At 46.3% G+C, this 23,615-nt stretch overlaps 1 protein-coding gene across 1 annotated transcript in view; it reads left to right on the top strand.

Moving 5' to 3' along the window:
* LOC135552280 (microtubule-actin cross-linking factor 1-like) overlaps positions 1-23,615 on the top strand; it is a 268,419-nt gene that overhangs the window by 154,996 nt on the left and 89,808 nt on the right. Inside the window, 18 exon segments of the mRNA XM_064983809.1 lie at positions 504-599; positions 961-1,086; positions 5,443-5,595; positions 7,537-7,691; positions 7,883-8,009; positions 9,268-9,451; positions 11,676-11,842; positions 12,023-12,201; positions 12,297-12,435; positions 12,628-12,821; positions 13,089-13,248; positions 13,673-13,756; positions 14,052-14,159; positions 14,273-14,371; positions 14,500-14,622; positions 14,767-14,858; positions 15,009-15,144; positions 17,331-23,615. Of these exon segments, the coding sequence (XP_064839881.1) occupies positions 504-599; positions 961-1,086; positions 5,443-5,595; positions 7,537-7,691; positions 7,883-8,009; positions 9,268-9,451; positions 11,676-11,842; positions 12,023-12,201; positions 12,297-12,435; positions 12,628-12,821; positions 13,089-13,248; positions 13,673-13,756; positions 14,052-14,159; positions 14,273-14,371; positions 14,500-14,622; positions 14,767-14,858; positions 15,009-15,144; positions 17,331-23,615 (8,607 nt within the window).

Genomic DNA, 23,615 nt, shown 5'->3' with positions numbered 1-23,615 from the left:
CGAAACAGTTCGGTAGATTTTGTGCAAATATTATGATGACATTTTGTGAAGTTTTTTTTTGGTAGTTCGGGCACACACATATTTGTTTCTGGAGGCAAGCTGAAGTTCGGAGTCGAAGTCTATGCCCCTTAGTTGGTGTTTGGCCAACAGTAGGGATTCTTCAATAGTCTCTGTTGTCAGTCAATGAGAGACGACTCGTTTTCATGCCATTTTTGGAAAATACTGCTTCAAACATCTTAGTTAGATGTAAAGTTGCGCGACGAAGATCTCTTCTGCAAAAACATCACAATTTCTTTAGTTATTTTAGACTATTTTGAGGAAGTGTATACTGGCTATGGCGTCTCAAAATGGACAAATCACTTTTTCCCCCACCTTTTCCAAGCAAAGGCAACTTAAGAGTATGCGAGTACACTCGTTTGGTTCGACCGAGACGAATATGTCTCGACGCCAGCCGAACTGAAGCATGCTGATGCCTTTACCCCCCCCACCCCCCCTCTCCCCAGGCGTACAGTGCAGCGCTGCAGACCCAGTGGCAGTGGGTACGCCAGCTGTGTGTGTGCGTGGAGCAGCATCTCAAAGACAATACTACCTACTTCCAGGTTAGGAGAGTTTAACAAAGTCTCTGTATAAAGTTATCCCTTGTACTGTTACGTTATACCTGTAATACCCATCTGGTCCTTTACAATGTCAGTCGTTTGTGGCTTTTCATATAGACACCATCATATAAGCTCAAGATGAAATGAATTTGTCTATTTGAATACCTATGTATGTTTTGACTTGCCCTTAATTGGGAGTGTAAAGCGATTACGTCTTCTAAAACCAGAATAAAAGACGACTCCAAGGAGCTTTAATACTAGGTTAAATATAGAATATCTCATAGGGTCCGGCAGCTGGTATCTGGATTACATATCAGTCCTGATGCTGACCTCTGTGTGTTGTGTTCGTATTGCCTCCCGTCAGTTTGTGAGTGACGCACGGGACTGCGAGACGTACCTGCGTCAGCTCCAGGACACCATAAAGAGGCAGTACACCTGTGACAAGAGCAGCAGGCTGGGCAAGCTGGAGGACCTGCTGCAAGACTCTATGGTACGTTGACCTTGTTGTTCTCTAGACTGTTAGTCCTCTCAAATGTTGTTGGACCCAACCTTCAAATGCACCCCCACTAATTTGTCAAAACACCTCAACTCCTGCTAATTCTGTAGCCCAACGGCTAGTTTGCTCTAATCATTCAGGTATTTGCCAGTGAAAAGCTTCGGCACGTGATTATAGCTGATCCACATTTTACGCTAATAAGCTACGTCACCTTGACACTTCTGACTCGCTCCGTGACATTATCTACGGCTCGCTGAGGCTAATGTCATGCTCATACTGTAGACGTTGGCTAGCTGTTGACACTGTAAGTCTTAAGCTACCTCTTCGACGCTGCGTTGGCCCATCTAATCTTACTTTGGTCTGCCGATTCACAGCCATTCACAGCGGGGCACGACTCCGCGGGCCTAAGCACTGTGAGCAGTGGGCGTATCCTCCCTGGACGTGGAGATGTGAGGGTGACGTGGCTGTCTGACGCAGGTCTAGGCTAGTGGGGAATGATCGAGGTGGAGACACTCGAGCGGATAGACTGATATTAAACGTAAACGGTCATGGAAGGGAAAGGCGTTGTGCCCTTAGCGGCCGTGACAATACTTGGAGAAGTCAATGTAATTCCACTGCGTGTTTACATTCCTACGGAAGGTATGATTACGTGGTTTATATGGAGGGGGGGAAATGGATGGCCACTCAGGATACATACATGGAGATGTGTTTGTTGCGTGTCTCGGAGTGTTTCATACGTGCTCGCCTCATTTTGAGCACTTCACTGCGCTCAGTTTGAGGCAGCATGTGTGTTTTTGTTCTGAAGGGGGGTATTAAGCATTCGGCGGTTGATTACATTTCCAATACTGTGTGTGTGTGTGTGTGTGTGTTCTCACTGGGGAGATTAAACAGGACTTTGACAGATGCCTCCTTTGCTATATTCCATAAAGACAACCACCAAAGCACTATTAGACCGATGCAATGCCTTTATGATTGTTCTAACTAATGAAAATACATCTCTACCCATTTAACTCACATTTCATTCTTTCATTTCACAATGCATTCTTTCCATTAATACAATGGATAAGTAATGGCTATATCAATGGATAAGTAATGGCTATATCAATGGATAAGTAATGGCTATATCAATGGATACGTAATGGCTATATCAATGGATACGTAATGGCTATATCAATGGATAAGTAATGGCTATATCAATGGATAAGTAATGGCTATATCAATTGATAAGTAATGGCTATATCAATGGATAAGTAATGGCTATATCATTGGATAAGTAATGGCTATATCATTGGATAAGTAATGGCTATATCATTGGATAAGTAATGGCTATATCAATGGATAAGTAATGGCTATATCAATGGATAAGTAATGGCTATATCAATGGATAAGTAATGGCTATATCATTGGATAAGGAATGGCTATATCATTGGATAAGGAATGGCTATATCAATGGATAAGGAATGGCTATATCAATGGATAAGGAATGGCTATATCAATGGATAAGTAATGGCTATATCATTGGATAAGTAATGGCTATATCATTGGATAAGTAATGGCTATATCATTGGATAAGTAATGGCTACATCATTGGATAAGTAATGGCTACATCATTGGATAAGTAATGGCTATATCAATGGATAAGTAATGGCTATATCAATGGATAAGTAATGGCTATATCAATGGATAAGTAATGGCTATATCATTGGATAAGTAATGGCTATATCATTGGATAAGTAATGGCTATATCAATGGATAAGTAATGGCTATATCAATGGATAAGGAATGGCTATATCAATGGATAAGGAATGGCTATATCATTGGATAAGTAATGGCTATATCATTGGATAAGTAATGGCTATATCATTGGATAAGTAATGGCTATATCATTGGATAAGTAATGGCTATATCATTGGATAAGTAATGGCTATATCAATGGATAAGTAATGGCTATATCAATGGATAAGTAATGGCTATATCAATGGATAAGTAATGGCTATATCAATGGATAAGTAATGGCTATATCAATGGATAAGTAATGGCTATATCAATGGATAAGTAATGGCTATCAATGGATACGTAATGGCTATATCAATGGATAAGTAATGGCTATATCAATGGATACGTAATGGCTATATCAATGGATACGTAATGGCTATATCAATGGATAAGTAATGGCTATATCCCAAAATGTATCTGAAGTGGCTGTTTCTTTCCCTCCTCCACCATTTTGTTTTCCATATTGGCCTCTTGACTCATGGTCCACCTCCTAATAGCGCTAACCCGTTGTTAATACTATTTCAATGTTATTTGATGCTCTGAAGGGCAAGTCATATTAGCGCTTCCCTCACTCTGGGCCTTAGCTCGGCTTAAGCCTCTATTAAACCTCCATTTTGTATTTTTATTGAAACCTTTATTTATCTAGGCAAGTCAGTTAAGAGCACATTCTTATTTACAAAGACGGCCTACCAAAAGGGGGTGGCAGGTCGCTTAGTGGTTAGAGCGTTGGGCCAGTAACCGGAAGGTTGCTAGATCGAATCTCTGAGCTGACAAGGTAAAAATCTTCCGTTCTGTCCCTGAACAAGGCAGTTAACCCACTGTTCCTAGGCCGTCATTGTAAATAAGAATTTGTTCTAGTTAAATCAAGGTTTAAAAAAAAAAGGCAAAAGTCCTCTTGCGAGGATGGGTGTTGGGATTAAAAAATACATAAAATATAGGACAAAATACACACCACGACAAGAGAGACAACACCACATAAAGCGAGTCCTAAGACAACAACATAGCAAGGCAGCAACACCCCCAAACAGGGAAACAGATCCCAATCAAAGGTGTCTTCACGTGCTCCACTATGGCAGCTATTTATCTTATAACTTGTCCTTGTGGTAATAATGATGTGGGTAAAACAAAGCGTGAATTGAAAGTACAATTCTCGGAGCATCGTAGCAACAACTCCACTTATCCAGTTGCGGCGCACTTTTTGGAAGCAAACCACTCGATTTGGTCCCTACGTCATATCGGCATCGAACATGTCACCCTCCCTAGGAGAGGGGGTGACCTCGACAATTTGTTGTTCAAATGAGAGGCTGCCTGGATTGTTAATTTAAAGACCATTGTCATTATACCCTGATGAAGACATCTTGTCTTGTCGAAACATTGGATATTAGGTTATTCAGTTATTGTATCTGAGCTCTCCTTACATTTTTCAAGTATTCTACCCAGCACCTTGCCTAAATAGGTTTGTGTTTCTTTCGCCTCTAAGAGCAATATATGACAACACAACATGACAACAAACATGTACAATCATTACTGGGCACAGACAACAGCACAAAGGGCAAGAAGGTAGAGACAGCAACACATCACGCAAAGCAGCCACAACTGTCAGAAAGAGTGTCCATAATTGAGTCTCTTCATGAAGAGATTGAGATGATGAAGCTTTCTGTCAGGAAATGAGTCCATATAAATGTATTTCTACATGTCAATATGAGGAGTTAAGCAAATACTGGGTTGAATGTTCATTTATTTATATTTAATTTAATGTTTTTGTTACTCCTTTTTCTCCCCAATTTTGTGGTATCCAATTAGTAGTTACAGTCTTGTCTCATCGTGCAACTCCCGTACGGACTCGGGAGAGGCGAAGGTCGAGAGCCGTGCGTCCTCCGAAACACAACCCAGTCGCACTGCTTCTTGACACAATGCCCACTTAACCCGGAAGCCAGCCGCACCAATGTGTTGGAGGAAACACGGTACACCTGGTGATTGTGTCAGCGTGCACTGCGCACGGCCCGCCACAGGGGTTGCGAGAGCGCGATGGGACAAAGGTCTCCAGGTCGCGGCCGGCTGCAACAGAGCCTGGACTCGAACCCAGAATCTCTAGTGGCACAGCTGCGATGCAGTGCTTAGACCACTACACCACTCGGGAAGCCATTGGGTTGAATGTTTAATAGATAGATTAGCTAGCAGAAAAGCTCATTCCGAGTTAGTTTGCAAACATTGTTACAGTGTCACCAATTGGTGATTGTTAGCTAAAATCACCAATGGGACTCTAAAATCACCAATGGGACTCTAAAATCACCAATGGGACTCTAAAATCACCAATGGGACTCTAAAATCACCAATGGGACTCTAAAATCACCAATGGGGCTCTGTAGCTATGCTGTTGAGCTGAGAAAGGAGATTCTGTATATTCTCAATTCTGGGACTGTGGGGTTCAATGGATGTATGTAAAAAAAAAAAAATCCATATACTGTAACAGTGCAGGTTTATAGTATCACAAAAGCTTACCACTTCACTGACTGACTGATTTGATTGGTTAAGTGATTGACACCCTCACTGACCAATGGCTGTACCTCACAGGAGGAGAAGGAGCAGCTGATTGAGTACCGCAGCTCGGTGGCCAGCCTGGTGGGCCGGGCCAAGACGGTGGTGCAGCTCCGCCCCCGCAGCGCAGAGAGCACCCTGGGAAGCACCACGCCCATCCGCGCCATCTGTGACTACCGGCAGATAGAGGTACGGCACCCCTCACCACACCCACACTGTCGTGACAATACCAGGGTCATGTTCATTAGGCACCAAACGGAGGAAAACAGAAAACAGAAACTGTATCCTTCTGCCAATTGCTTCTTCTCTGCCCTGCACAACCCTTCTCAGCACCACCTACACCTTAGCAATCCAATATGGTGCATCTTCAAGCGATCAGCTTTCGTCATTGACTGCTTTCACCTTGCCATTGTTGGTCTATAGACCCAGTCGACTTGTCAGCTAAAAAAAACATGTTTAGTTGCTTCAATAGCATGTATTATTCAACTGTGAATTTAAACTGTGTCCCCCCCCCCCACATAGGGTTTTAGATGTACGGTGTTGATTGCAAGAGTGCTGCGTTAGAGCTCTTGAAATGTGGTCTCGTGGCACTACCAGGCTGCAATGACATCACTTGACATTATTATGTTGCTTGAGAACGAATAAGTGGTCAGATTTTGGCAGAGTGGGCTCAGTTCTCCTTAGTAATCGTGATCATGTTTTTGACCATATCTTACTCATAGGGACATTAAAATAGCCTCTTTTTTTTTATGGCTCAACTTTTTCATCTATTTATTTTTCAGCTAAGAACACAGCAACATTGGATTATGCCATTATATCATACTGGAAAGCCAACACTTGTTAAAGAGCCCACGGTAGCCACTCCAAAGTCAAGTAATGATTCATGAGAAGACGCCCCACTCACCTCGCACTCACATTAACATGCGACGCCTGTCTCTAACCAGGCCCAAAGTGCTGCGCTATTTTAGTCTTGCTGTGTGACTCTCTCTGGGACTGGGACGGTTTGACCACAGTAAGGCGTGTGCGAAGTATCATTACATTCTGGTCTGGTGGAGGTGCAGTGATTACTGCAGGGGTGCTTCTCAATAGTCATGAGTGGCTTCCTCTGTTCTCCTTTCCTTCATCTGCGACTACTAGACACACACACACACACACTTTTCCATTGACACCAACTACGGGCCACTTTAAAGTAAACACACATGACCCGGACAAGGTCTTCATGACACGATCGCAAAATAATATTTTTCTCCCCTCTCTTATGTCTTCTCCATCCTTCTGTTTCCCCTTCCTACCCTCCATCTTTGACTCCTCTGTCTCTCCCTTCTTCTCGTGTGTCCGCTGGGCTGTCAAGGCTAACGCTCAGGTATTACTGCCGATGTTCACCTTCTCTCACCTCAGCGCTCAGCTTTTACACGGCACACTGAATACTCCCTGGTTACTTTAAGCTCTTATCAAGTGATTTAGGATCAGTTTTTCTTCACATCGGTTGGATTCACGACCATTGTTAGCCGAAGTCCCAGATCAGTTGGTAAAAGCGTGACGTAACCACACGACTGAACACAGTATCCCCAGGTTACTCAGTCAGCGAGACTCGTTTAGCCGCAGTCGTGAGCTTTTCTGTACATTTACTTTGCAGTATTTCTGTGTGTGTGCAGGGGATGGGGTGAGAGGGCGGTGGGGCTGGGGGCAGTGGTTTTAGATGCACAGACCTCGCTTTGCTGAGCTAGACAATTTTTTTTATTTTTTTTGAATAAAAAATCAATAATGAAGAACTTCGGACACCACACCCGTACTATGCCAAATTGAAACTGCTACTACCCTAGCTCTCTGTATTTGTTGGCCAGATGTCGACTAATATTGTAATGAGTGTGGGCACATCTAGCCATTTTCAGGCCAAAGGATACTGTTATGGTCCCACGGTTTGTAAATGGCTGCTCGATTCAATATGGCACGGTTCTTGTGTTCGATTCTAGTTTCTCTTTCAGTTGTTAGGGCTTTTGCTAACCACATTAAACTCATGAACGTTTGCATTTTGCTTTGTACTATCTGTTTGTTGCCGTAAACCTCTACGTTTCCATTTGTTTTCCCTCCACCTCCCCTTCTCTGTATATCTGTACCCCCCCCCCATAGATCACCATCAGCCGAGGTGAGGAGTGTGTGTTGGCGGACAACTCTCAGAGGACTAAATGGAAGGTGATCAGCCCCAGTGGAAACGAGGCTATGGTGCCGTCAGTCTGCTTCACCGTGCCACCGCCCAACCAGGAGGCCATGGACACCGCCAGCAGGTACACACACACACACACACACACACACACACACACACACAGTTCACATACATAAATACACACACATGCACGCAGGCACACACTTGAGCAGATCAACACACATACTTACACACAGGCGGATGCACACACACACACACACACACTCATACCTAACCCTGCTGTATATTGAAATGTAATTCCGTGTGTTGTAGGATGGAGCAGCTGTACCAGAACGTGATGTCTCTATGGCACAATCTACACGTCAGCATGAAGAGTGTGGTCTCCTGGCACTACCTGCAGAAAGACATCAGGACCGTGACCTCTTGGAGCCTGGACACGGTGAGACACACGGTTTTAACTCATCGTGTCAACAACCAAGTCTTCAACCACATATCTCTCACATAACTGGTCTATTTCTTATAGTTTCTTCCAAGCATAGTTCTCTCTCCCGCGCTCTCTCTGTCCATGTCGCAGTACATCTATGATGGACATATCGTATTGCTCTCGATCTCTCATCTGTCTGTCTTCAACTCCATTCATCCCACATAACTGTTCTATTTCTTATACACTGAAGAAAATATAAACGCAACATGTAAAGTGTTAGTCCCAGGTTTCCTGAGCTGAAATAAAAGATCCCAGACATTTTCCAGATGCACAAAAAAAGCTTATTTTGCTCAAATTTTGTGCACAAATTTGTTTACATCCCTGTTAGTAAGAATTTCTCCTTTGCCCAGATACTCCATCCACCTGACAGGTGTGGCATATCAAGTAGCTGATAAACCAGCAGGTTCATTACACAGGTGGACTTTGTGCTGGGGACAATAAAAGGCCACTCTAAAATGTGCAGTTTTGTCACACAACACAATGCCACAGAGTTTTGAGGGAGCGTGCAATTGGCATGCTGACTGCACAAATGTCCACCAGAGCTTCTGCCAAAGAATGTAATGTTCATTTCTCTACCATAAGCCTTACAACCGCAGACCACTTTTTATGGCGTTGTGTGGGCATGCGATTTGCTTATGTCAACATTGTGAATAAATTGCCCTGTGGTGGTGGGGTTATGGTATGGGAAGGCATAAGCTACCGACAAAGAACACAATTGCATTTGATACCGTGACAAGATCCCGAGGCCCATTGTGAGGCCCATTTTTATTTTAAGGTATCTGTGACCAACAGATGCACATCTCTATTCCCAGTCATGTGAAATCCATAGATTAGGGCCTAATGAATTTATTTCACTTGACTCATTTCCTGCTCTCTCCCTCTCAGGCTGATAGCTTTTTATCTCATATTACTTCATTTATGGTGTAATGTCCCACTGTCATACATCTTCCTCTTTCCCCACCATCTGCTAATGTGTTCATATCGACTTCATGCCTTATTACCTATGAATCACGGCCTAATGCATGTTAATTAATACACATATCAACAGCACTTTAGGGAGCACAGTAGAAATAAGTATCTGACTTCATTGTCCCTGTCACGTTTTTTTGAAATGTATATACTCGGTGTATACATGCTTTTTTGACTGGTATATAAAATCAACCACTACTCTTAAATGTATCTGACATACACCTCTCTCCCCCTTACCCCTCAGGTACGTTCCCAGACCCCTGTGGCGAGGGAGCAGGCTCTGGACCACCTGGAGGCCCACCTGGCTGACTTCCTCTCTGACAGCAAAGAGAGCGGCCTCTTCACCCCGACCGAGAGACGCGAGCTGGAGAGAGACGCCCACACCGCCCAGGAACACTGCCAGGACCTGCTGGTCAACATGGAGACGGGTAGATGGACAGATACGGTTTCTCGGGTCCCAGTTCTCCAGCCTTTTTCCCCTGATGTGTGCACTTGTTCACTCACCTTATTTGGATTTAAAAGCAGAGGATGGGTATTGGATGCCAATGCGTACACAAATCCTTTGGTTTTAAATGCACGAGGGGTAAGTGCACGTTTCATGGGAAAGGTTGGAGAATTGGGAGGGAGTGTCGAGTTTGGCTTACTTTGCTCACATACTTGCTTGCCTTTACTTGGTCGGTAGTATTTAGATTCATCCAAATTATTTATAGGGCACATACAGTGGAAGTCGGAAGTTTACATACACTTATGTTGGAGTTAAAACTTGTTTTTCAACCACTCCACAAATTTCTAGTTAACAAACCATAGTTTTGGCAAGTTGGTTAGGACATCTACTTTGTGCATGACACAAGTCATTTTTCTAACAATTGTTTACAGACAGATTATGTAACTTATAATTCACTGTATCACAATTCCAGTGGGTCAGAAGTAACAGCTTGGAAAATTCCAGAAAATGATGTCATGGCTTTAGAAGCTTCTGATAGGCTAATTGACATCTTTGAGTCAATTGGAGGTGAACCTGTGGATGTATTTCAAGGCCAACCTTCAAACTCAGTGCATCATAGGAAATCAAAAGAAATCAGCCAAAACCACAGAAAATATTGTTGACCTCCACAAGTCTGGTTCATCCTTGGGAACAATTTCCAAATGCCTGAAGGTACCACGTTCATCTGTTCAAACAATAATACGCAAGTATAAACACCATGGGACCACGTTGCCGTCATACCACTCAGGAAGGAGACGCGTTCTGACTCCTAGAGGTGAATGTACTTTGGTGCGAAAAGTGCAAATCAATCCCCGAAGAGCAAACAACCTTGTGAAGATGCTGGAGGAAACAGGTACAAAAGTACCTATATCCACAGTAAAACGAGTCCTATATCAACATAACCTGAAAGGCCACTCAGCCACTGCTCCAAAACAGCCATAAAAAAGCCAGACTACGGTTTGCAACTGCACATGGGGACAAAGATTGTACTTTTTGGAGAAATGTCCTCTGGTCTGATGAAACAAAAATAGAACTGTTTGGCCATAGTGACCATCATTATGTTTGGAGGAAAAAGGGGGAGGCTTGCAAGCCGAAGAACACCATCCCAACTGAAGCACGGGGGTGGCAGCATCATGTTGTGGGGTTGCTTTGCTGCAGGAGGGACTGGTGCACTTCACAATATAGATGGCATCATGAGGAAAAGTATGTGGATATATTGAAGCAACATCTCAAGACATCAGTCAGGAAGTTAAAGCTTGGTCGCAAGTTGGTCTTCCAAATGGACAATGACCCCAAGCATACTTCCAAAGTTGTGGCAAAATGGCTTAAGGACAACAAAGTTAAGGTATTGGAGTGGCCATCACAAAGCCCTGAACTCAGTCCTATAGAAAATATGTGGGCAGAACTGAAAAAGTGTGTGCAAGCAAGGAGGCCTACAAACCTGACTCAGTTACACCAGCTCTGTCAGGAGGAATGGAAAATAATTGTGGAAGCTTGTGGAAGGCTACCCGAAACCTTTGACCCAAGTTAAACAATTTAAAGGCAATGCTACCAAATACTAATTGAGTGCATGTAAACTTCGGACCCACTGGGAATGTGATGAAAGAAATAAAAGCTGAAATAAACAATTCTCTCTACTATAATTCTGACATTTCACATTCTTAAAATAGTGGCGATCCTAACTGACCAAAGACAGGGAATTTCTTTTACAGGATCAAACGTCTGAAAACGTGTGAAACTTCCGACTTCAACTGTAAATCGTTCACTCAAAAGACGTGTGTCTGTTTTGCCTGGGGACAGGAAGATCGACAGAGTGCATCCCCCCCCCACTTCACCCACTCTTTGCTTCATCCACATTTGGGGCTTGAGGGCAACATTGGGGATTGTCATGAAAGGGTTTTATGATGGTGCATTGACCCAATTAAGTGGGATTGAAATTCAATGATCTCTCTTGTCTTCCCTCTCACCGTCTGTCTCCATTTACTCTCCCCCTTTCTCTACCCCTTCCTCTCTCTACCCCTTCCTCTCTCTTTTTCTTTTCGTCTTTCATCTACTCTTCCCCTCTTTCCACCTCCTCGCTCTCTCTTTCTCTCTTTCTTTCTTTCTTTCTTTCTCTCTCTTTCTCTCTCTTTCTCTTTCTCTCTCTTTCTCTCTCTCTCTCTCTCCAGTGGAGAAGGTTGAGTCTGTCTCTCGGTCCTACCTGTCGGAGCTCCAGAACATTCAACTGCGTCTGGAGGAGGCGGAGCAAAGGCTGATGCGTGGCATTCAGACTCCTCCCCCTAGCAACCGATCGGGTGACAGCATCGACAACACTGTTCAAATTGCAGAGCAGGAGGTCAGAATTGCGCCACAGCCCCATCTGCTGGTCACCAGAGTCCTTACCCTCTTATTCATCTACCAATGAAAAGGAGACCAGCACTAACTTTATTCAGTTGCTTTCATTTATTTTCATGTCTCAACTTAATGTTGTATATTGAATATACAAATCAAGACTAACCCTTATTCCCGGTGTCAGAAGCTGCAGTCGGACCTGGATGGTCTGCGGACCAGTCTTGGTGAGGTGTCGCGTCGCTGTGTGAGTTTCTTTGAGGAGAAGCCCACCTCCTCCAGTGTCCCCGTGCTGCGCTCTGAACTCAACCTGGCTGTGGAGAAGATCGACAGACTGCACAACCTCTCCTCCGTCTACCTGCACAAGTGGGTTGGCCGCACGCGCTCACACACAGTCAAAATACTCTTCTCTTAACCAATACACTTGACTAAGTATCACGCGCTTCCCCATTTTCTCTCAGGCTGAAGTCCGTAGATGTGCTGATGTACAGCTTGCAGGCCGCCGAGAGCCAGGTGAAGAGGTACGAGAGCAGGCTGAGTGAGGAGGACATCGTCCCTGCAGACACCAACGCCATCCAGGCCCTACGGGAACAATTGGGGGTAAGGGACTGGCAGATACAATGAAAGACCAATCTATCTACTAATCCCACTAACTCAGATACTGGGTAGTACACACGCATGACAAAGTTATTAATGCCCACGAAGACGAAGCATGGACCAATATTACGGTTTGTCTGCTAATGATAGGAGTGTGTCTGTGTGCTGATTCTCTGCGTCTCCCCTTCACTCCAGACGTGGCAGTCGGAGCTTGAGGACCAGGAAGGGGTGTTTAGCTCCCTGCAGTCGGAGGTACAGAAGGCCCGAGAGGCGGGGACTCAGCTGAACAGGCTCCACCCAGACCGCAGCCCGGAGCTGGAGCGCTACCAGGAGAAAGCCGCCCAGCTCACCGAGAGGTGGGCCGGAGTCAAGAGACAGATGGACACACGGTGAGTGGTGGATGGGGATGGATGGATGGATGGATGGAGTCAAAGTTAGTCAGATCATTTTTATAAAAGTATTATGTGAAGCTTAATCCTCACTCAGTATTTGTACTGTAGGTTTATGCTTAAATGAATACAGTATTTCCTTGAGATGGGGACAGGTTTTGAAAACCACCGTTCTAGTCAAATGTGAAATAGAGAAGAGCATAGACCCATATCACTGATTGGGTAATTAATTGAATGGTATGTGATGTGTTGGTGTGTTTTTTTCAGGCGAGGGGAGCTGGAAGCCCTGGGCTCGGTCCTGCAGCAGTACAGAGATGGTCACTCTGCTCTGATCCACTGGATAGAGGAGACCACTGAGAGACAGGAAAACACCCAGCCTGGAAAGACTGACAGCAAAGTCCTGTCTGAACAACTAGCACAACAAACGGTGAGAGGGATGGATGGAGACCGAACGACGGGTAGAAAGGGGGCGGAGCGAGACGGGTAGAAAGGGGGCGGAGCGAGACGGGTAGAAAGGGGGCGGAGCGAGACGGGTAGAAAGGGGGCGGAGCGAGACGGGTAGAAAGGGGGCGGAGCGAGACGGGTAGAAAGGGGGCGGAGCGAGACGGGTAGAAAGGGGGCGGAGCGAGACGGGTAGAAAGGGGGCGGAGCGAGACGGGTAGAACAACTACACAGTAGATAGATATTGACCCAGCCATAGAGAGGTTCATTGGGGGGAAAAAAGAGATGAGCAATAGCTTTGTTTAAAATAGGCTAATGAGGAGAGTGATTGAAACTAATGGAAGATCTGACTGTGGTTGAGTGACATCTGTAAATAACATCTATTCTCTTTGACCTGATTCTCTCCTCAGGCATTAGTAGCCGACATCGAAAAGAACCAGACCAAACTGGACGAGTGCCAAACGCACTCAAAACAGTATTGCACCTCTGTGAAGGTAGATGACAACATCACTTTGTCATTGTAATGTAGATATATGTTTTTTAGATGATTGGAAAAGGACCCCATAGTAACCATTTCACTGTTAGTCTACACCTGTGGTTTATTTGTTGTGACAAATAAAATGTGATTTGATGTCTGTCTCAAAATATGATTATTCTTGCTATGTGTCATATTTTAAATTGAGGTAGGCTACTGGATAGCCAATTTCCACACTAAATGTCCCATAACAATACAACATAAAGTCATTTTCTGCTTGATGTAAATAAGTTACCCGTGTCTGTGTCCTTCAGGACTACGAGCTGCAGCTGATGACATTCAGAGCGTTTGTGGAGTCGACGCAGAAGTCGACCGGGAAGAGGAGGAGGATGCACTCTTCATCAGACGCCATCACGCAGGAGGTGAGGAGAGATGGAGGGGGGGGCGTCACAGTGTGGCTAATGTATTTCTAGAAAGATGTGTGCCAATGTCATCGTGCGAAGCCACAAGCAACGAGATTTCTTTGCCATTCCAGTTCATGGACTTGCGCACGCGCTACACAGCCCTGGTTACCTTGACGACGCAGCACGTCAAGTACATCAGCGATGCACTGAGGAGGCTAGAGGAAGAAGAGGTACTGTGTGTCTCGCTCTTTTTTTCAGTTTTTCATTCTCCCTCTCTTCTGGTGTCTTCAACTTTTCTTTGTTTCTGTCAGATTTATTGTCTGTACCGCCAATCTGTGACACGATTCCCCCCCCGCAGAAAGAGGTGGAGGAGGAGAGGCAGCAGAGGGTCGTCCAGGTGTCAGAGCTGCTGGGCTGGGTCAAGGGCCTCCAGAGCCGAGCAGGGGACCCCTCTTCCGAGTCATCCATCGCAGCGCAGGAGGTACAGAAATATGAAATGCATCTAGTATATTATAGAATTGAATATCGCATCCACTGTTCTTTCTTATATCACACTCTCTTAGTCGATAAAATATATGTACCAGTTTTTACTTTTTTCAAATGTTCATTTGTGTTGTGTTCATAGGCCGTGAGTGAGCAGTTAGCGGCTAAGAAGGAGGAGGTGGCTAAGGTTATCAGGAACACCCAAGTCTTCCTGATGTCGAAACAGGCCAGCAAGTAAGTTCAGATTTCTCTTACACACATTAATACCACTGTATAAACACACATACTGTATAGGGCAGTCAGTAACATCTCACCTATATCCACACACCACACACACACACACACACACACAAGATGAAACTGACAGAAACGTTTGTCCTCTAGGTTGTCCCCAGAGGAACGTGCCCAGGTCACCTCCCAGCTGGACGAGCTAACTGCCACCTACAGCCAGCTGTGTGACAGTTCCACCGCCCAACTGCAACAGCTGGTGCAACAGCAGGCCAAAGAGGAGCAGAGAAAGGTAGAGTGGATGGAGGGAGGGAAGGAGGGAGGGTGACTGGGAAAGGCAAGAGGGAGGAGTAGAGCAGTTGCGGCTCAAGCCGTAAACTCACGAGCGGAGTTGCCAATGCGAGCTTACGACATTGCTGTTCAATTATGTTCCTCTCTGACAATGTCTGTCTGCCTATTGTGCATTTTGAGGGTCTGAAATGGAATATGCTCACGAGCTGAGCGCGTTTGTGTGTGAGCGAGAGTGTGTGTGAGCGAGAGTGTGTGTGAGCGAGAGTGTGTCGCATGCTGTGTGTTGCCCGTCACCACGAGTGCATTTTTTGACACCCATCATCCCCCATACTGAATGTTGTTACCTCATGGACTCGGTTTGGCTTAACAGCCATTTCGTGTGTAATTGCATGGTGAGCCCCCCCCCTCACTTGCACCAGCAACCTGCTTGCAGCCGTGTCACCCATCATCATCATCATCGTCATCAAACACATCTGCTAAAAGACTAATCTATTGGCCCCCAATTGGCGTAGTAGTCGGTGAGCCGAAGAAGTCATGCTACCATTTAGCTATAGTAGCTTTTTGATAGGAGGTGCCTTCATAGTCTGCCTTCATAGTCACAAGATAGTCACCCATGTTAGAGCACATTCACAGTCACCCCTCCCTCCGTATGCTCCACATCACTTCGGATCCGTCATTAGGTAGTCAGTAGGTGTTACACTAAATTACAATGGTTGTTTACTGTCCCCGCACGTTAGGTAGACTACCTTTTTTATGTTTCAGCCATAAACCCTCAGAAGCGGATACATCCTCTCCATAAACATGTGCACATACTTGTTCACATAGTCGAAATCCAACCACACTGCCATGTCCCCCCCCACCCCCACACCCACCACCATATACATGAGTCCAAATGTGATGGTATGCGTGTGTGAGCCAGTACCGGGGATGTACCGAGAGTATCAGGGTTATATTGTATGAGAGTGAGTGTGTTGGTGTGTGGGCGTAAATCTCCACTCACGAGTGTGTTTTCAATGAATGGTTGTGGTTTTCTGGGTAGTTCTTTACTCTCAAGAATGAAAATGTACACGCGTTGCATCAATTCACTTACCAGCGAAGAGTGTCTAACTGCAAGAGTCGGCTTAGTGTGAGCGCCAGAGGCCAGCTACGCAAACCTCCACTTCACCATTTGAGCATGATGTGTCCAGATCACAGTGTGTGTGTGTGTGTGTATATGTTTGTGCCGTCTAATGCATTAATGTGTGAAATAATCAGCGTTTTGCTTCAAAATCACTAACAGCTGCCAGAAGAGAATCAAGGACATCCATCTCTCGGCAAAGGATAAGAGGGACTGTAGTTAAGGGACTGTATCCTATTATCTACGTTTAAGTTGAGCTAGTCTATGTCATCTGGTACTTAGCCAGTGAGCAAAGAATCGGTGAGGTAAGTCCATTGTGGAGTCAATTTAGGTTAGATTTGAGCGAGGACATTTGGATCGAGCCAATGAACCGCAGTCAGAAGTAACTAATGCCTCTTAGCCATAGCTAGTGAATGGTCCAAACGCCTATGGAGTCTATTGAAATGGTCAGTCAGTCAGGGCCATCACAGGCAGTGCCTCGGGTAGAACTGAGTGTGGCATGCAGAATCCTAACACCAAGCTTCTCACCTGTCGCTCCTCAATCTGCCGAGCCCTCGGGCCTGTTAATGTGTCCCACCACGGGACCGACGGCCCCGTTTCGGTAAGTCGCGCTCGCTTTCTCTCGCTTCCGATCTGACCTGCCTCCTCAATCTTCTTTTCTTTCATCTGTCTTTCTCTCCTTTCTTTCCTGTTTTCCTTACCTCCCTTTTTGGAGGTTGCGTAGCGTATTGGTTTTCTGCATTTGTGTTCGCTATGTAGCATGCTTCCTGCTTTGTCGAACAGAGGTAAGTGTTCTTGTGCCATGACGAAAGAGAAATGGGAATATACACATTTATTAAAAAATAAAAAAAGATGCATGCCATATCATATTGTAGCTATTGAAATATGCTTTTGTCGCCATAATTATGTGGAAGTAATTATTATGCCTCTTGGGTGAAGTGTTATTTTCTTCTTGCTGGATACTTATGGGCTGTGGGTTCCTCAACAAAGTACTCATCAGACTGTTTAACAAAGTATGTAGGTAGAAGGAAGCTCCAATATTCACTTAATTTGTTTCTCTCTATCTTCAGAGCCAATCTGCCATTGGCGGCGTTATTGACCTGGGCACCATGGAAACCGTCCCAGTCTTCCAAGCTGCACAGCGTGGCCTCATAGACCTGGACACCTGCCATGTCTTGTTGGAGGCCCAGCTCACCGTGGGCGGGTTGTTTCAGCCTGACTCCCCTGTGAGCCTATCACTGGAAGAGGGCCTCAACTGTGGCCTGATTGATAGTCACATCAGCCAATCCCTATCAGAGCTGGAGAGTGCCTTGCATCTTGTCGACCAGACAGAACAATTGGAGGGCCAACTCCTCCCAGTGGCTGCAGCCATGGAGGCGGGCCTTATCAAAGAGGAGGTGGGGCTGCGTATCCTGGAGCTGCAGATAAACACAGGAGGCCTGAGGGATTTAGGAGAAGGTAGACTAACCTTGAATAGTGCTGGAGAGATGGACCTGCTGACCCCAAGGGTCTACACCAAGCTCGGTTCACGGGTCAATCGGCGGGAGCTTATTGACCCCAACACAGCCGATAAACTGAATCTGTCTGAACTGCAGCAGCGCTGTGTCCTCAGCGATGACACTGGCTTGTATCTGCTGCCAGTGAAACAGCAGCCAGGAGGAACAGTCTGTCTCCGATCTGGCAGGAAGGTCGGGATCTTCCGTGCCGTCCAAGAGGGACTGATTGACAGGCAAGTAGCAGTGAGATTACTGGAGGCCCAGCTGTTTGCTGGTGGCATCTCTGACCCCCGTTCTGGGCATCTTCTGACTGTGAACGAGGCTGTGCGTCACAATCTGATGGACCAGGACCTGGCCTGTGCCATGCTGACCCGCCAGCTGCAGTGTGGTGGGATACTAGACCCTGTAACTGGGGATCGCCTAGGGGTGGAGAAAGCCATCCAGATGGACCTGCTCTCACCTCATTTGGCCCTTCTGGTGCTCGAGTCCCTCTGGGCTTTTATAGGGATGCTCTGGCCTGAGTCAGGGGAGCTGCTGCCCATTGCAGAGGCTCTACAACAAGGGGTAATCTCGGGAGAACTAGCTTGGAACATCCTGAGACAACGCCATGCGATAGGCGCCCTCTACCTTCCGGAAACCCCCAAGGTTGTGTCCCTGAATCAGGCTAAGGAGGTCCTTGAACCCAAAGTGGCTGAGATTCTGAAGGAGATTCAGATCCCAGATGTGCTACACAATATGAACCAGTCAGGTTCCCCAAAACTGAATCGCTTAATCTGGGGCTCCACTGGCACATCCCATCCTCTGTCCTCTTCCCCAGGGCTCAACTGTGACCCCTCATTCCTGGAGAAAATGGCCCCTGAGGAGCAGGCACATCACCGCCTGCTTTTCCATGTAATGACCCACAGCTATATGGATGCCCATTCTGGCCAGCGCTTAGTGCTGCTTGAGCCTGAGCTGGTGGAACTTGTCAAGGCTGCTGCTGGTCTGATCAATGTGGATCCTATACCTGGAGTGGTTGAGGAAGGGTTGAGTTTGACTACGGAAAGACAGGAGTGTATGGAAGTGGCGCCAGATGTATGTTTGCCAGTTACTCCGCAGGCAAGGGAAGTTGGAAATGTCCAAGAAAAGAGTGCAATATTCAGCTTGCCTGAAAAATATACTTATCCCAGAAAGATGGTAGAAGAAGCTGATAATCAAGGATGGGATGGTACACCTGACACGTTGCAGGCTAATCAAACTGGAATAAAGGAGATGGGACAGGTAGACCTTGACTCAACCATGAGAATAAGTGAGGAGGTAGATGGAGGTGTACATAGAGAAGTAAAAGGCGAAAAGGATGAAATGGTTAGTTTTGAAAGTGCCCCGCCCTCAGCTGGACTACTGGAAACGCAAATGACAGACTCGTATGAAGATGGGCTGGTAGCGATGGAATCAGAGGGCGCAAGAGAGAGTGGTCACAGGAAGACGAAGGAGGATGACTCACTCGTGGAAGATGTTGACAGTCCACTTGTGGAAGCCTTAGAAATGTACTCGACACCAGTAAAGCCAGAGACTTTGATGCCAGCCCAATATTTCAAAGAACCTGATATCTCCCCGTCAGAGGCAGATGAAAAGGAGAGTGTGCCTGTGAGTGTTGAAGTTAAGTATGCTGTGAAGGATACTCAGAGGGTCACAGAGAAGACCCTACCCCAGATTATGGGATTAGAGGCAGCAGTGGTGAAGACTGAGGAGGATGTTGAGCTGGAAAGGTTGGCCTCGGAGCTTCAGCAAGGGGGTCTACTGACTGAAGGAGGGCAGCGGCTTCTCCCAGATGAAGCCGTGGCTCAGGGGGTCCTCCCTGGACACACTGCAGTCAAGCTGATGGCCAAGGCAGGACTTTTCGGAGGTTTCCTGGATGTCAGCGCGTGCGAATCCCTGAGCATGGAGGATGTGATGCAGGAGGGTCTGCTTGACGAAGACCTGATGTGGCGTGTGCTGAAATCAGAGAAGACCCTGGCAGGGGTAGTGGATGTAGAGAAGGGGAAAATTTGTACCCTGAAGGATGCTGCTCAGGCAGGCCTGATAGACTCCAACACAGCTGCTCGGCTCCTGGAGGCCCAGGTGGTCTCAGGGGGAGTGGTTGACCTGCGAAGAGACAAAAAAGTGTCTGTTACCCTGGCAGCCAACCTTGGGCTGATAGAGGAGGACCAAATAGAGAAGCTATTTGCATTGGAGAAGTCATGCCGTGGAAAAGGCTCAGACCCAGATGCATCGTTCACCAAAGCAACATTGCAGCTGCAAATGAATGGGGTTGTAGATCCCAAAACTAAGTCACCTGTTCCCCTAAAGCAGGCCCTTGAAAGAGGTTTGCTTGGGCAGGAGGAAGTATATCAAGCCTTGTCCCAACAAGTGGCGGAGGGTGGCATCGTGCACCACAACTCTGGAGTTAGACTGTCAATTTCTGGTGCTTTGCAGCGAGGTCTGGTAGACTGTGCCATATCCCCAAAACTGTGGGAGTTAGAGCGGGCATGTGAGGGGGAGGTAGCCCTCTCTTCAAACCCAGATGCTGCTCTCCTCCAGGCATCCACAGGTGCCATTTTGGACCCCGATTTAAAGTGTAGACTTACATTGACAGAGGCTGTCTCTGATGGTCTTCTAAATGAGAGCATTGCCAAGACAGCAATGGTTTCTCCAGGTGTAACACAAGGTTTGTTGGATCCACAAAGTGCCCAAATTGTGCCTTACTCAGACCTTGTAAACCAAGGCAAGATTGACATTAAGAGTGGAAAGCGCTTCTTGGAAGTGAAGCCTTTCAAGGGAATCCAGGATAAGCAAACAGGTGAAATCCTGAACCTAGCTAAAGCGATTGCATCTCAACAAGTTGATCCAGTCCCAGCACTCAGAATGTTGCAAAGCCAGGCAGACACTGGAGGGATTATTGATATTTCAAATGGAGCTAGGCTCCCTCTGCCTAAAGCTTCTAAGAAAGGGCTGGTGGGAGAACATATGGCCAGGCTCATTGCCACCAACCAGGTTCTGAAAGGGGGCTTGCTTGACCCTTCCACTGGGCAGAGAGTCTCAAGCCTAAAGAAAGCTGTCAAAGATGGGCTCATATCCAGAGAAATGGCTGCAGAGCTCCAGGACAACTTGGGCTCCACGGAAGTAGAACGTGACGATGAGGATTGTTCAACACCTGTTGCCTCTTCAAGTGGGACCTATAGTCCTGCAGACACATTATCAATATCCAGTCCAGACCGCCAAGCCAGACAGCCAAACCGAACCAAACCAATAATTATCGAAACCTCTGAAGTGATTTCTCCAACCCCACATCCAGAAGAGTCGGAAAAAAGGTACAACCTTTTGATGATCGCGGAGGACATTGCGAAGACTCTAGAAGCTGCAACATTCACACAGTCAGGAGCTATGCAACACCATGGCTCTGTTTACATTGAAGATGAGATGGAACAGGCCTCAATAGCCGGGAAGTCATTGGAAATTGAGTCAAACCAGTCAATCAATTTGTTGGCTCAGTTTACAATCAATGCAGAGAAAAGGCTTCAGGAGGCCCTTCAGGAGATGGAGACTCCGCAAGATGTTACTGTTGGAACACCAGAAAAAGATAACAAAAATGTGTCTAGATCAGTGGGTGAAAGAAGTTCAATTGTGTTGCATGGGCAGTCTGCTTTGGGCAAAGAACCACGGATGGATTCGACAGGGGCCATTGGCAGAGAAGGTAGAGATCAAGAGGGCAGCATAGACATGTCTACCCTAGTTGAGAGAGATGAAGGGAAGACACATGTGGTAGAAGACAGTACTGAGAGAGTGGTGGAGCAAGGTAGAATGGAGGTTGAGCAGGATACAAAGATTGAGGTCAGAGAGCGTGATGATCTTGGACATGCGTTAGCCAATTCTAAGGAGGCCGAAGGTAAGAGCAAAAAGAAGAGGAAGAATAAGAAGAAAGGAAAAGGAAAGGAGGTCGATACTGAGCAAAGACCCTCAGAAAAAGCTGATATACAGAAAACGGAAAACAAAGACCAGAATGCACATTCAGAGGGTAAAGGTCATAATTGTAAGGATACGGGTGCTGAGTCCACTGGAGGTTATGTTACCCTACAGGAGAAAGAGGAGTCACCTGTGCAAGATGTTCAATCTGCACTCAAAGGTGCTAAGGTACAGACTGTTGAGAGGTTCGGAGATCCAAAGGGTATTGGCAAAGTAAGGGAAGGTTCTACAGTTCCACCAGGAGCCATAGCAGATGCTCCCGAGGTAGAGAGAGAGGGTACGGAGAACAAGATCTTCTTGGTTCAAAGATGGGTAGAGAAGAACAAAACATCCAAGATATCTGAAGCATCAGAGAAGGTTGAACCTGTGACAGAAGAGATACCATCCATCCGCGATCAAGCCGATTATGAAGTGGCACTAACGAAGGCTGTTCTCGAAAGCTTAGACAAAAAGTCTAAGATACCCATAGGAGCAGAAAAGGTTGAACCAGCGACAGAGGAGAGATCATCCGTCCACAAGGATGAGCAAAAGTGGGAGGTGGAGCAGATTGTGGAAAAGAGTGATCCAGATGGGGTGGAGACAGTTTCTCAACAGACTGGACAGCAGGAGCATAAGGATAGGAAAGTGGTGGAATTCACTCTGAAAACCACCCCAGTAGCCAATGATAAAGAGGCCCTTTTACTGAAGGCAAAAGAGAGTATTCTGAGGAAGGTGTTGGGGCGTGGTGTTAGTGAGAAGCAAGCTGCAGAGGAGCTAGTGGCACTGCGTCAGGTAGTGGGGAAGAGAGAGAGTTTGGTGATGTCCGAAGAGGAGGTTAAGACTGTGGGGAGTCCTCCTGGGGGTTCACCAGAAGAGAGGGAGGGCAAGGAAATTGACAAGAAGGGAGAAGGAGAAAGGGAGAAAGTTGCGCCTGAACCTTCTACAGTAACTGTAGCAGCAGAGGAAGTGAAGAAGGCTTTAGAAGTAGAGAAAGAGGAGAAAGTTCGATCAGACCAGTCTAAAAGGGAAGAGGAGAAGGTTGTGTTCGACCAGATTGAAGAAGGAAAGGAGGCGCATACGTCTCTAACAGACCACCTTAAAGAGACCAAGTCGGGAAAGAAAAATAAAAAGAACAAAAAGTCTAAGATGGTAGAAAAAGTTGAACCTGCGACAGAGGAGAAGCCATCCATCCACATTAGAGCAGATTCGACACCGGCTGATGTTGACAGCTCAGTCTCTGGGGATGAGCGGAAGACTGAGAAGCAGCAAGACGGTCAATCAGACAGTGATGTAACAAGGGTGGCAAGTGGTGACGAGATGAACAAAATGGCTGCCTTTACTAAGAGTCCTAGTGGAGTTGACACCAATCAACAAAGATCGACCCACACCACTGCACCATACCAAGTCGATGTACATCTGGAGGAGAAAACTGAGGAGGACATTTCTTTGGGGAGAGAAACTGATCCGCATGGCAAAGAAATTGAACAATTTAGGATTGGTACACCTGAGAAAGATGTCCACCCAGACGCCCATCGTGTTGACATTGTGGATGCCTCTCCTGAAGCCCTTGTATCCATGTCGGGCGCCCATCTGGTCAAGGCCTCTGTGGCACCTGTGACCCAGCCGGCTAAAACCACTGGCAAAATGAAGAAGAAGAAACAACAACAGAAGGAGCAGAAACTCGACAGTCCCACTGAAACTGAATCTAAAGAGGAAAAGTACCTTGAGTCCTCAGAATCAGGACGGTCCTGGTCTGTTGAGACCCCACAGTCTGATGAGATTGTTGAATCTGATACAACAGAAGTACCTGATTCTGATACAACTGACAGCTGGAAGGAGGATGGAGAAATCCAAGCATTGGAGATAACGAAAGAGAAAAGCCCAGCTAAGAAGGGAAAG

Source organism: Oncorhynchus masou, chromosome 13 (genome assembly GCF_036934945.1).
Source record: "Oncorhynchus masou masou isolate Uvic2021 chromosome 13, UVic_Omas_1.1, whole genome shotgun sequence".
In the NCBI taxonomy this organism is placed as follows: domain Eukaryota; kingdom Metazoa; phylum Chordata; class Actinopteri; order Salmoniformes; family Salmonidae; genus Oncorhynchus; species Oncorhynchus masou.
Note: the sequence above shows the minus strand (reverse complement) of the source record. Positions and strands in the feature narration are given on the sequence as shown.